This window comes from Nicotiana sylvestris, chromosome 3 (genome assembly GCF_000393655.2).
Source record: "Nicotiana sylvestris chromosome 3, ASM39365v2, whole genome shotgun sequence".
Taxonomy (NCBI): Eukaryota; Viridiplantae; Streptophyta; class Magnoliopsida; order Solanales; family Solanaceae; genus Nicotiana; species Nicotiana sylvestris.
In genome coordinates this window covers 198,752,880-198,767,587 of record NC_091059.1, presented here as the reverse complement: position 1 = coordinate 198,767,587, position 14,708 = coordinate 198,752,880, and the positions used below count along the sequence as shown (strand labels likewise).

Here is a 14,708-nt window from a genome sequence, read left to right as displayed (position 1 = left end):
AAAAGAGATGAAAAGTATTATTTAATAGCGAAAATTATTACTTCAACGACTGATAACTACATCCAAGTAAAAACATATCAAGCAGTTGCAAAAAGTTAATTCAAGAGTTCAAAACACAATTAGGAAAGAGAGAGAATCAACATTTTTTTATTATAAAAAAAGAATATATCATATCTTTACTTATTCTAAATTTTAAAGTTTAGTAACTAAAATATGTAATTTGGCATGAGACATGATTAGCGATGTGTAAAATCTTTTAAAGAATAATAGCTGAATCTTTTTTAGTCAACTTTAATGTTTATTTTCACAAAGGAAAAAATCACAATTCAATGCAATTAGATATTAATTGAAAAATGTGAAATCGAACTTTGTAATATATAAAATTAAACAACGAGCAAGAAAAAGCAAAATACGTGTCTACTGGCTATTGTATTGAATTTTTAACCAGAGTTGATGATACATCCTAATTTTTACAAGGACTAGAAACATGAGCGACTCCAATTTAGTCACTTCCTAATAATTTTCTTAGTTACAATATAGTCTTTCAGCTTATTTTTGTTGTGAAGTAAGTATACAATAATTTTTTTGCAGATCAATTAAGCCCTAACAAGCATAATGCGATATTAGTAATTGTAACATAGCATGTACAACTTAATTTTGTTTTTATGTACACCACATTAAAAATACATATTTTTTTCTATTTTAAATTACGTGATGGTATTTGATTGGGTACTCTATTGAAGAGAAAAGGAAAAACTTTTAATGTATTTTAAAATACATTATAGGCGTAGCTATAAATTATTTCACTAAGAATAAAATAATAATTTTAAAATTTATTATTTTTTAATATAAAAGATACTTCTTTTTAGGATAAACTAAATTAAAAAAAAAGGTGTTACAGCTGAGCACGGGCTTACCTTAACTAGTGCTATTATAGGTTAAAAATTTATTGGAAGTATAAAAAAATCATATAGTGTTAGTGACTTAGTGTGACCCCCTAGCGCACGTAGCAAGAGTAAGTTATTTCACTCGAGAAGAAGAAATAGGCTCGAGGCCTATACTTTTTTGAATCCAATCGTAGATATTATGCCATTCACATTTTTGTTCTTTTTTCTCTTAGCCTTTGTTTGGCAAGCTGCTTATATCTAGTATTCACTAATTCAACTAATTTAGATACGTGCCTTGTACGATCTATTGTGAAAGCTTCATGTTATGATTTGTTTAAAATTATTATAGCTTCAATTCAAAACATTTGATTAAATAAAAAAAAGGTATATTTTCCACCATACTCAAATCCTAATTCCATCACCTCCTAATTTTAAAATTGGTTGGAGCATATGTCGTACGAGAGCTTATTAGTGAGAGATAAACGTAAAATTCCCACAGATTAGGCAAAATTACTAAAGCGAAAATCCCTATATTCATAGAAAAAATTTGTCGGTAGTGAATACAACAGTAAAAGCCGCTATTTATAAATACTCTCCCCTCCTTCTCGGGATCCCTCACAATTATTGTACTTCTCAGAAACAAATCTTTGACTCTTTTTCTTCCACAAAAATAAGAAAAAAGAATCCTTCTTGTTTCTCTTCCCGTCCAAACCAGATCTAATATCGCTCTCACAAGGTATAGTTTTTAATTTTTCTTCAAGCTCTCACATTTCTGTAGTTTAATCAATTTCGCGTCATATTTATGCTCCCAGATTCGTTATTATTTATCCAAATGCAACGTTTTTTCCCCTCCAGATTTGAATATGTTTTCTGCGAGTTAAAAGTTTTCTTGATTTTACAGAGCTGAAATCTTTGACTGCAATGTCGTCGGTGGTGAAGGATTTGCACTCAAATGGCGTAGATGTAAAGAAATCTGAGACCCCTTTTGTTGTTTCTGATCCCATTATGGCCAATGGCAATGGAAATGCTCATTCAACAAATGGCACAAATTCAAAGGCATTCAAGATTTTCATAGGCTATGATCCACGAGAAGATGTGGCATATGAGGTTTGTCGCCACTCCCTTTTAAAAAGATCATCAATCCCACTTGAGATCACCCCCATTAAGCAATCTGAGCTGAGGCAACAAGGCCTGTACTGGCGTGAAAGAGGGAAATTAGAAAGCACTGAGTTTTCATTTTCACGTTTCTTGACACCACACTTGGCAAATTTTGAGGGATGGGCTATGTTTGTTGATTGTGACTTCTTGTACTTAGGGGACATTAAAGAATTGAGGGATTTGGTTGATGATAAATATGCTTTAATGTGTGTACAACATGATTATACTCCTAAAGAGACTACGAAAATGGATGGCGCACTGCAAACGGTTTATCCTAGGAAGAATTGGTCATCCATGGTTTTATATAACTGTGGACATCCCAAGAACCGGGCATTAACACCTGAGGTGGTGAATTCTGAGTCGGGGGCATTTCTTCATCGATTCATGTGGTTGGAGGATAAGGAGATTGGGGAGGTGCCATTTGTGTGGAACTTTCTCGTGGGGCATAATAAGGTTGTCGAGGGTGATCCCGCCACATTTCCTAAGGCAATTCACTATACGCTTGGTGGACCATGGTTTGAGGCTTGGAAAGATTGTGAATTTGGTGATTTGTGGTTGAAGGAGTTGGAGGAGTGCGAGAAAGCTAAGGAGAAGTTGGGTTAAGCCAATGTAGCCAATGTTCATTTAAATTGCAGGGTGTATGTTAAGGTAATCGGCTGGTGGTAATTGTTACAAGTATTATGTTCAGAGATAGGATATGTCATTAATGTAATCTTCCACATTATTCAATTTGTATCATCTCACTTTGAGATTTTCCCCGATTTATGCCAATATTTGATTGTGTATTGTTACATCTGTTAAGAAGATTTTAAGTCTCCTAGAGTTGTATTGTTGGACAAGGAAACTCTTGAGTTGTGCTGTAATGTAATAGATGTCTGTTAGTATAGAAGGTAGTAGATTGTGTGATGACTATGAATTTATTATTGATATCCCGCTATGTAATTCTTACTTGGTTATATAAATGAGAAGGCTTTATCCCCTCTACATGGTGGATGCTTTGTTGCTATTAATTGCTTCTGCAATTTGGTTTTAGAAAATGCCCCCTGCCTCCTTCCCCCTCTCTTTTTGCAAGATGTTTCTGTTCTCTCATTGATTTTGTATTGATCATTAGTGCGTTTTTGAGGCGCTTGTTGAGTTGGTCATAAGGTTTTGAATAAAGCGTAATTCTTCTTAGTTTGAGTTATCTGATATTGCTCATTTTATTGTCATCTTTTCCTGGTTGGGGTTTTCTTTCTGGAGGGTGGGGTTTGAGTAGGAGGTGTGCCATATGATATCTTTTTCTTTAAGGTTGCTCAAGAGAGCGCTTTGAAGAAGTGTACTGATCGTAATTGCTTAGTTATGCTTGTGCTGCATTGACTTATAATTGTGAGATTCGTTCATGTCTGTGCTTTAGTCTAACGGCTACTGCGATGCAGTTGCCTTCACGTCTATTAGCTATTGGGGTTATTCTTCTCAGGCAAATTGCTTGTCCTTCTGAATCTTCTTGCTTGGTAAAAATGATGCCATCTAATCCTTAATTCTCCTAAACATCGGGGTATCATTTGTCACCTAATCTTCTGTCTCTGTTACTGATTCAAGATATGTATTGGCCAACCATCATTACTCCCTTGTTTATTTCAACTTTCCCTTTTACCTCAGTTAAACTGATTTGTTCAGGCAGTATGTGCCTTTGTTCTCTTTTTTGGTCACTAACTTGTGCTAAATTGTGATATTGCTTTCCAGGTGATGAATCTAAAACTTATACACTTATTTAAACATGAAATACACCTGGAGCTTCTATTCGTATCACTTGCTAAGGTGAAAGGATAAACATATTTAATTAGACATCTGGAGTATGCTTGTATTAGACATCGTAGCTTTTTTACCTTTTCTTTCCTGTAAGACGCATACTCAGGTGTACTGAGTGACTAAGACCTTTGTTTCAAACTTATATTTCTGCTGGCAGTGGTTTTCTCCATGAAAATCGGTTTAACAGTGCAGATTGCAGAAGCATCATACTGTACAGGATTGTTGGCCTGTCTTCTCTTCAGATTTCTACTTGCTTAAAGAGGTAAGCCTAGCTTTCCATATATATTGGGACTTCCTATTTCCAACCTATATATCATAACTCTACAGTCGCTTACTTTCATAGTTGAAGAGTATACTCTCTTATGTTATCAGTATTGGATTGTTTGATTGCGTGTTACATTGTATGTGAAGAATGTTACTTTTGTACTGTTATCAGTTGTAAGCATGAGTAAGTAGATAATTTTAAACTTCTTGTTACTTTGAAGCACTATAGATAAGAATCTATTTCTGCCATTTAACTTGCTCATTAAGTACACCACATATCGCAAATCCTTTAACTGAACATGGGTGTGAAGCATACTTTGTCCGCCTATGTACTGTGGTTGTGGTTCTCACTGATAGTCCCTCAGTTGTATTATTATCGGATTGCGAATGATAATATTTGTACAACCTAATGTGTGGATTTGCTGCAGGAGACGGAAGAAGCAAATTTGTTCTTCCGGGATATCCTTCTACCTCATAGAGCATATTCCAGTGATCCAGTAGAACAGGGGAGCCCTCTGCGTCTTTCACTAGACACCGGTTGTTCTGTCTACGGGGCATCAGCGATTAAATAGCACTTTTTCCCCTATTATAAGGACAGGTTCATGTGTATTGGCGAAAAGGTCAACCATTTTTCCATCTAATTGTTTGTGTTTGATGGTTGGTTTTTGTCCCAAAAAATTGGGATAAACAGCCGGAAGGAAGCATTTAGTCATGCATATATATTGGGGTCCTGTATGTCTCCTCAAAGTCAATTTATCCTAATTCCAAGAGTCAAAATTTATCACAAGAGTCAATCTGGTATGTTCCCTATGATTCATATTTCCTAATTCCAAGAGTCCATTTATGACAAATCTTGAGTTCATTTGTTCTTTTAAAGTTGTCCTTCACATTATTACTATTGGATTAATAACATGCATCCGTGAGTGAAGTGTTTTTGTTTGTTTTAGCTATTGAAATAACTTGTACCTGTTTCAAACCCCTCATTCGCAGTATCATGTCACTATTCCTAAAATGGATTTGGATATTTTGTTAGCTGATAGCATTAACTTTGACCTGTTTCCTAAGTTGCTCCGACATGGCAGTGTAGGTGCCGCACCCGTGTCGACACGACACTAGTATGGGTGTGGGTATGAGATCCCTATTGGATTTGATCAAACAATTTTGGGTACTTTTACCATGACGGACAGAAAAATTCGAGACCAAATGCAATTCGATTCCCAAAATTAGAATCAAAATTAGGATAAATTTGAAGAAAATAGCACATCTTTTCTAGGAAATCAATCCTTTACGTATCTACATTTTGAGAATGAAAAAGAAATCCACACTTTACAAGTTATACATAAGTATTCCACAAAATTTCTCATAATTTAGAGATATTTTTAATTTTTTTGAATTATGTTTAGCCGGATCCCCGCATCCATATCCGTACTAGGATCCGTATCCCCGAATCTTAGAATTTATATCTCGAAAGATCCGATCTCTAGATCCGCACTTGTGTCGGTTACTCACACCTGTATCCGAGCAACTTAGCCTGTTTCAAACCCCTCTTAAGCAACAGTATCACAATTAAAAAAGTATGTGTATTTTCATATCACAATTAAAAAAGTATGTGTATTTTCATTTCGTATGAGTATTTATTATACATAAGTACGATGTTTGTGGTGATTGGGATGGAAACTGTATTTGTGGAACCTGAAGTTTGGGTAGAACGGACACATAGGAAATGCTCTGGTTTCTAGCTTTATTCAAAATGAGTTAATAGAAAATGAGAAAACTTCTAGGGTGTGTTTGGTATAAAGGAAAATGTTTTTCGTGGAAAATGTTTTCTTGGAAAACAGGTAGTGATCTTATTTATTTTTTGATGTTTGGTACGCAAATTAAAGAAAATAACTTCTCAAGAGTATTTATAGATAATTTAGATATAATAAACATGAAGTCATAAACTTTCAAACCAACAATCTTCCGAACCCAAATTTCATAAACTTCCGAACCACTAAACTTTTGAAACCGCGAACTTTCGAATCTGTAAACTTTATAATTTCTAAACCCGTAAACTTTCAAACACATAAACCTCCGAACTCATAACTTTGGAACAAGTAAAATTTCGAACCTTTAAATCGAAAGATGAAAAAACTAAAATTGAAAATATATATAAAAAAATATTCCAGGGGGGGGGAGGGGATGATGTGTGCAAAAACGAAAAAACAATAATTTGAAATTACAAAAAAAAGTAAAAAAAAAAAACTTTTTTTGTGTGAGAGGGTTTTGGGGAGGGGGGAGGGGGAAGTATGGCTGGAGTGGAGGGGCAGAAATTTAAAACTTACAAAAAAAAGTATAAAAAAAACTATTTTTTTGTGCGGGAGGGGGAGGTGGGAATTGGCGGGGTAGGGGTGAGTGGTGCAGGAAAACGAAAAAAAAATCGAAATTTGAAATTAGAAAAAAGAGAGTAAAAATAAGAAATTTTTTGTGGGGAGAGGGTAGGGAGGGGGTAGCAGGGTGGGTGATGATGAAAAAAAAAAATTGAAATTTGAAAAAGAAAAAACCTTTTTGGAGAGCGGGGTGGGGTGGGTGTGGGATGGATTGGTGAGAGTGGAGAATAGGATGGAGAAGCTTGAGAAGGAGTTTTGGAAAATATCCTTTCCTTGATAAGAAAAATATTTTCCTTCAATTGGAGGAAAATTTGTTCATAAGAAAAATATTTTCCAAAATATTTAAGTTAACCAAACATGAAAAAATTAAAAAATATTTTCCAAAAAATATTTTCCTTCGTACCAAACAAACACTTAACGTTTTGCAGAAAACTTGAACAGAGAACAGTGGAATCAGCATTGGCCCATGCCCGGTAGGTGAGGTTTCAAACGTGAAAAATGAGCTCTGACGATCAACTAATAATACAACAATGTAAGGTAGCTCGTGATTTCATCTTGGAGATTCGAGGGTCCCAACTCTTAATGTTAATTTGTCCTACATGTGTATGATTGAACTTTGGCAGTGGCCTCTTACTTTTTTGGTTGGTATGATATCTTCTGTGACATAACTGGTAAAGTTGTTGTCATGTGATCAGCAGGTTATAGATTCGAGCTGTAAAAACAGCTTTTTGTAAAATTACAGAGTAGAATTGCATACAATAAATCTTCATGGTCGGCTCTTCCTTAAACCCCGCACATAACATAAGCTTAGTGCACGAGTGTCCCTCTTTAAAATCATCTGTCTGTTGAACGAGCAATTTTGTAAATACGAGTGATTGTACTTTTATTGACATCAGATTTGGTAATCAATAACTACTCCGTGCTATAAATAAAAAGAAGAAATAGGTTAGGTTTGAGTGCTTCGCTTTATTGATACAACTTCTTAATTGCAGTCTTGCATTTTGGTCCTCACGTCTCGGTTTAAGAGGAGAAATGCGAGGAGTCCGAAACCTTTTTAATTATTTTTGGACAAAAAATACTTTTGTACTATTTTAAAAAAAAAAGTTACATACATGAGTAAAACGCAGTATTATACTGCGAATTACGTTAACGGAAATTTTGCCGTTAAAGTAATTTGCAGTATAGTACTGCGTTTTACTTAAAAAAAAAAATTTGTAAATCGCAGTACTATACTGCGTTTTACTAAGATATATTTGTAAAACGCAGTATAATAATGCGTTTTACATTAAATAATTGTGTTGTACTCTGGTTTTTGCCCCCATCAATAATGAACTGACATAACAATAATTCAATACATAAAACGTAGTATTGTACTGCGTTTTACATAGAAAAATTCTACACTCCAACGTCGGACTTGCCTTATTTAAAGGCGTTTCAATTTTATAAAAATTCATTCAATACTTTATTTCAAACTTATGTTCATACTTCTCTCTTCTTCTTATCAATTATTTTTTTACAATGTCTGAAGTGAAAAGAATAAGGGTTTCACTATATTGGGGGGGGGGGTGAGGTTGTGTTGGAGAATAACTCTGTGAGGTATAGCTCACCTCCGCAATGTCATGTTAAATTGCCGCTTACTATGGAGTACGATAAATTGGTATCGTTATTACGTAAAAAAATGAATGAGAGGAGGCATTCGGTTAACCTTAAAATAACCGGTAGATTTCCGTATTCAGTGACTCCGCAAGGGTTTGCTTATTATTCTAAGTTTAACATCGAGGATGATGAAACTTTTAGAGATTTTTTGCTGATTCCGGATGAATATACAGAATTTATTGTAATAAAATTATTGGAAATGTACGTCAAGGTGGAAGACGTTCCCAATAATGAGGGCGTGCATAGTAGGGATAACCCCCAGTCATCGGGTGGTTATTCTGGAGCAGTTTTTGCCGGACAGATTGGTGATGAAAGAGCTTGCCTTGATTTAAACTTGTCACCACCGGCGAATGAGCAGCCACAAAATAATTTTTTGACTTTAGATAATCAACAAGACGACTGGTAAACTTCAATTTTACTACGCTTTAGCGATGTTTAATTTATGTTTTAATTGGATTTGTATTAACACTCATATTTTTCATAGGGGGTACCGTCCGGATATGAATTTTACAAGTTATGACCCTGCCCCTAGTTGGAATATGCGTAGTTCTGGAGTATTGGACCATGGTGGTCCATCTGGGAGTCATCACCAACAAGAAAATATCCATCATGAAACGTCAAGACAGTACGACTTGTAAGTAAAGTGATATAGCTATATCTAAAGTATTTATCTAGTTGGGTAACTTATCATTTTGTTCTTTATGTGCAGTGAAAACGAGCTTCTTGAAGATAAAATCACAAAAATATGTGTCTATTCTGGGTGATTAATATTTTGACTATGTGTTAAATAATTGTTATAAAGTAATTAATATTTTGTGTAAGGTTAAAAATTGTTTTATAATTTTTATTAGGATTTTTTATAATTAAAAATAAAATTAGAAAATATATATAAGTTGTAAAAGGAAACTCGGACCTGGATTAAAATCCAGGCCCAAATCAAGTTACCCCCCCACAGCCCAATCCAAACAGCCCAGGTCCGGTCCAGTCCAAAAGAGTCAAAACGACAGCGTTTGGTCGTAGTTTATCATGGACCGTTGGATCAAATCCAACCAACGGATGAGATCTCATCACCCTAACCCACAATCCTTACCCGATCCAACACCCGGTTCAACCCGTCCCCCCAAACTTAAGCCAAACGACGTCGTTTGGTTAAGTGAGTAGATCCTGGCCTTTCATTTTGATTGATCGGACGGTCAATATCAATCCACCACTCCCCTATATAAACCCATAATCCTTACCCCGTCCCCCTAAACTAAACACCCCCCCTCCTCTCTTGTTCATCGTATTCCCAAACAGACCCCTAACCCTAGCCGCCCCTATTCCCCATCGCCTGAAACCCGGCGGCGTTGCCTTAACACCCCAGAACCCCCTGAACACCCTCTATCCGAATATGTTAGCCTCTTGGCTCGAATCTTCCTGAAGGTTCTCAAATCTTCATTTGAAGATTCGAGCCAAACTCAGATCTAAACCTAACAGCCCCAAATCGACACCATAGCTTCCCCTAACCACCCTAGGTATGGATCTGTTGTTTGTTTGGTTCGAATCCCCTCAGAACTCTTCGAATCTTCTTTTGAAGGTTCGAACCAAACAAGGACTTACCCAGATTTGTTCTAAACTGACACCAAATGACCCCTAGGCTTCCCTCACCCTTGTGTCGTATTTGGTCCCCCTCGAATCTGACCAGAAATGGTTAAGTCCCAAATCGAACCTTCAAGAACCCTAGAAATACCAGACTTTTGGATTCTGCCCAAATTAAATAAAGATTGAGGTTTAATCGACCTTAGTCGAAGTATTTTCAGTGGAAAATACTTCGACTAAGGTCTGTTTGATTTCAAACAAAGTCCAAATCCAAGTTGAGTTTGAGTCCGGTTGAATTTGAAGGTTCAGAGGTAATTTTTCTGTTTCTTATGTGTATTCTACGTATATTCTATGTTTGTTTCATTAGTCTGTTTAATTTTTCATAATTTTCTAGTCAATTCTGTTATACTGTCTCCTACCCGTCTACTTGATTCTAAATGTGAATTGTTTCTGTTGATTGTGATTATGTACAATGTGTGTAATCGACTCGATTAAGTTCGTCGATTAGTTGTATTGTGAATCTTGTTTCTGAAAATGTTGACTGAAGCAACCTATTTCGGATGGATTATTTTGTTGTAATCAGTTGTTTCTTATTTGATAATCAGTTTGATTAATACTCGTTAATTAAGTCATCTTTGTTTATAGTTCAATAAAATCCATCAAATGGATGTTGTATGTGTGTTGATTTCTGAGCATTAAGTTTCAGGGCATTGTCAGTATATTGACAATGCTCCTGTATCTGTTTGATCCTAACTCAATGTTGAAGTTCTGTTTAAATTGTTATGTTGAATTCAGTGTGATTTCACAAATGTTGATTATATGTAATTGTATTAGAAGGTTACATTCTTAGTTAGGATTCAGTCCAAAACTTTAGGATTGGTTGTAGCTGTCTTAAATCAGATTAATAATCAGGTTTGAACAGATTTTTAAAAAAATCTGTATTGTTAGATTTTAAGTTTGACAGCAGTAATAATAGTAATCACAGTAGGATTTCTGAGGGTATTTCTGGGACAGAATAGTAAGGGTAATATGATATCATAATGGGCTGAAAGTGGAAAGTTATTGGCTATTATTTAAGGTGATAATGGGAAACAAAGGGTAATGGGGCTGCTTAAAATCAGGATAAGATCATTTAAAGTATTAAAAAGCAGTTTTAATGGAACTTTCTGATTTTTAAAGAAGGAAAGGGTCCAGGCAACACTTTAAAAAAGAAAGGGGCAGCCCTGTATAAATACAGGGAGCTGGACAGACCTTAGGAGAGAGTTAGTTTTTCAAGAGAAAGGGATAAGTTTTAAGGATCAGATTTTAAAACTGAAGAGGAGGTTTTTTTTCAGACAGAAAGGAAAGAGAGAAAATCAGTTTTTTCAGAAGGATTTAAGGAGATTTAGATCAGATTTTGAGAGAGATTTTAAGAAAAAATACACCTAGAGTGAGATAAAAAGAAAGAGAATCAAGCAGAAAAACCAGAAATGATTTTCTGAAGAAGAGAAGAAAACAGAAACAGAAAAAATCAGAAATAGGAATCCGAAACAGGAAGAAACTGAAATCTGAAAAAATGTTATTCTTCTAGAATCTGTCCGTTGTTTGTTTTTGTGGATATTATTCAGTTTGAATCTGAAATCTTTCCCTCAAGTTTCTGTCATTGTTCATCTGGATTAACGGGTCTTGTTCAGACTTGCTGTGTTATTGATATTCTGCCAGTATTTTGTTACTGCTGCTACTGCTGAAATTTACTCCTTCTACCTTCATTTCAGGTACATGTCTTTTAAATTTTATGTTGGAAAGAGATTCAACATGACAAATAAATAGAGTTTGAATTGTAATACTGTCTTTTATTCATTTGAGTTCTTTGGTTAAAAATTTCAGCTTTGGTTTCATGTTGGTTAACCAGTAGTGAATTCGATTCGATGGCTACAAGTTAATTGTCTTGTTTTGAAATTCATATAAAACTTTGTAATAATGTTATCCATGTCAAAATTTCATTAGTTTAGTTATCTTTGAGTTGTGTAAATAGGAAGCATGGCAGAAAGTTAGCTTTTATTTACACTTTATGGTATTGTTAGCTAGGTATAGCATAATATGGAAATATCAAGGAAAATATGCTATTAGTTTATTTTGTCAGTTAATTAGTTGTTGTTTAAGGCTAGATGATGATTGGTTGCATTTTATTCATATATGGTGTAATAGTGATTATGGTTAACATCAATAGTCGGAAGTTGCATTAGTATCCTCCGCTATGTTTGCAAACGTCAAAATATGGCGAATAATGTTGTATGCAATATCACTTTATTAAGTCAATTAGGTAGATTTGTTCTTTTTCTTAAAATAACAAATGGCCTAAGAATGTTATAATGTGAAAGTTAGTAACAATGGTTCACATAAATTGAGAATCCAATCGGTTTGATTATATATATCTTACGTTCAACCATAAGCAGAATTAACAAAATAATTAGGCCTATTAGATTAAAAGCAAGTATATGAGAATAAGATGAGATATACAAATTGCAACACTTTATATCAATGGCAATTAGAAATAGAATTTGCACTAAATAAATAATGAAAAATTGTTCAAAAGTACTTCTTCCCTTCATAAATCATTTTGTTAGTTTCATATACAATTCATTCTTTGGCATATATATATATGTTGTATTTGCTAAAAATCATATTTTTATTCTTTTCTTTGAATTTGAATAGTTGGGCTGAATATAATTTATATCCGGAAATTATAATCGACGGGCAACATTTAATAAATTGTGAATTTCTTTTAAAAGAATTCAAAGACATCCCTTAAATATGAATTTCTCAGGATTTTCATATAAAATGTGTAGATATAACAAACAATTTGTGAAAAATTCATAATACCATTAAGAATATTTGGTGTAATTAGGGATACGTTCGCGTAACCTGATTATACCGATAAAAGCAATTCGAATTATGCGTACGCGCAATTTCGAGCGAATATTTAATATAAGGGATTTCTTCGAGGATGTAAAAATAATTTCATATAACCCGGGATGTGCAGTTCACTGTTTAAATATAAGGGTGGTAACATTCTTAATTCTATTTTAAATCACGAACATATGAATTTGTAATAAAGGATATAATATGATCAATTATATTGTGTACACGTATGCGTGACATGATCCCCGTAATTATGAAAGGTATATAATACGAATATACGTACGCATAATTCGTTTATATAATTGTAAACAATAAGTAAAAGCGGTAGTAGAAATCATGCAATAAGAACATATTTAGTAAAAATCAAGATAATTAAGCCAATAATAAAAACAGTTGAGCGACCGTGCTAGAACCACGGAATTCGGAAATGCCTAACACTTTCTTCCGGATTAACAGAATTCCTTACTCAGGATTTCTGGTTTGCAGAATAATAAACAGAGTCATATTCTCCTCGATTCAGGGATTAAAACCGGTGACTTGGGACGCCTTAAAATTCCCCGGTGGCGACTCTGAAATAATTAAATAAATCCCGTTTCGACTGTCCTTCAATTGGAGAAAACTCCCTACGCACCCTCGCGGGCGTGGAAAAAGGAGGTGCGACAGCTCTGGCGACTCTGCTGGGGAACCGAACCCAGAATCTCTGGTTCAAGGTTCAAGAATTCGAGCTTAAAATAACTGTTATAGTTGGCTTTATTTATTATCTGATTTTTACATGATATATGCTTAATGTGCTAAATGATGTTTTTACCGCTTTAATATTATTTGAATTGTGAATATATACAACTGCTACGAAACCCCCTTCTTTCTGAGTTTTCTGAATTTATGGTGTACACGTGCGTGTGGCCCACCTTTCTGTTAAAGTCATACCAAGTAAGACGGAGTTGGGACAAGTAACTAGGCCGGGTAGACTTTCGTGCTCCCGGTACGTTGCCCCCACTTCGGCTCAAACTGTCCGTTTGGGTGAGCCAGGTTTAGAACAATCAACCTCAGGTTTTGCACTTAGAATAACTCAGCCATGTACCGGATCCCTAGTAGGAACGTCTATTTGCATCATGTACATTTGGCCTTGGAGACTCAACACAGGGGTTGGGTCTGTCTAGGACAGGTGAACCCGAAACAAAAAGACCATCCTGATGCATCCTACTTGCTATTTGTGCATTCATTTGCCTCGAACATGCTTGTTGACTGGCTTAAAAGAAATCATGGTGAGAACCGAGGAATAAAGTGGGTTGTTTTAAAAATTTCAAAAAAAAAAGTAGTTTTAAATCTTGAAATAAAGGTATTTAATAAATAAAATGATTTTTTTTAGTGTATATTTTCAAAATGAGTCTTGACTTTATTAAATTAAATTTCAGATACAAAATGAGCACCACACAAAACCCCCCATCCACGAATACAGAAGAGTTTCAATTTCAGCTTCAAATGTGGTGGTATGATTTAGGCGAAGATGGTCAAAAATGAGTCGTCAAGCATTTGGGAAATCTCACGGACATTATGAAAGTTAAACCCCGTGATGATCTGATTGCGGCGTTAGTAACTTTTTGGGACCCTGTTCACAATGTCTTTCGTTTCTCTGACTTCGAGCTTACTCCTACATTAGAGGAGATAGCTGGATATGCTGGTTTTGACGGAAGTCTAAGAAATCAAAGCCTGATATTCACAAAGGCTCCTTCGGTACATCGATTCTTCGGTCTTCTGAACATCAGCAGTCAAATCAGGAAAAGCAATGTCATCAATGGATGTTGTTCCTTCAACTTTTTGTATTCAAGGTTCGGAAAGTCAGATGGGTTCGAAATTCATGAGAAAGGCCTTACTAACAAGCAAAACAAAGACACTTGGCAGATTCACCGTCGCTTTGCCTTCATGGTGGCTTTTCTAGGAGTCATGGTCTTCCCAAACAAAGAGCGAACAATTGATATTCGCACCGCGAAAGTTGTGCAAATCCTCACCACCAAAGAAAATCACACCCTTGTCCCCATCATTCTCTCAGACATTTATCGGGCTTTGACTTTATGTAAATCAGGAGCAAAAGTCTTCGAAGGATGCA

The 14,708-nt window shown here is 35.1% G+C and overlaps 1 protein-coding gene across 1 annotated transcript; it reads left to right on the top strand.

The window, feature by feature from the left end:
- Nucleotides 1–1,501: 1,501 nt before the first annotated feature.
- On the top strand, nucleotides 1,502–3,051 carry LOC104244070 (protein CDI-like). The gene is made up of 2 exons (XM_009799374.2): nucleotides 1,502–1,623; nucleotides 1,789–3,051. The coding sequence occupies exon 2, from the start codon at nucleotides 1,809–1,811 to the stop codon at nucleotides 2,646–2,648; it is 840 nt and encodes a 279-aa protein (XP_009797676.1). The 5' UTR covers nucleotides 1,502–1,623; nucleotides 1,789–1,808; the 3' UTR covers nucleotides 2,649–3,051.
- Nucleotides 3,052–14,708: the final 11,657 nt, after the last annotated feature.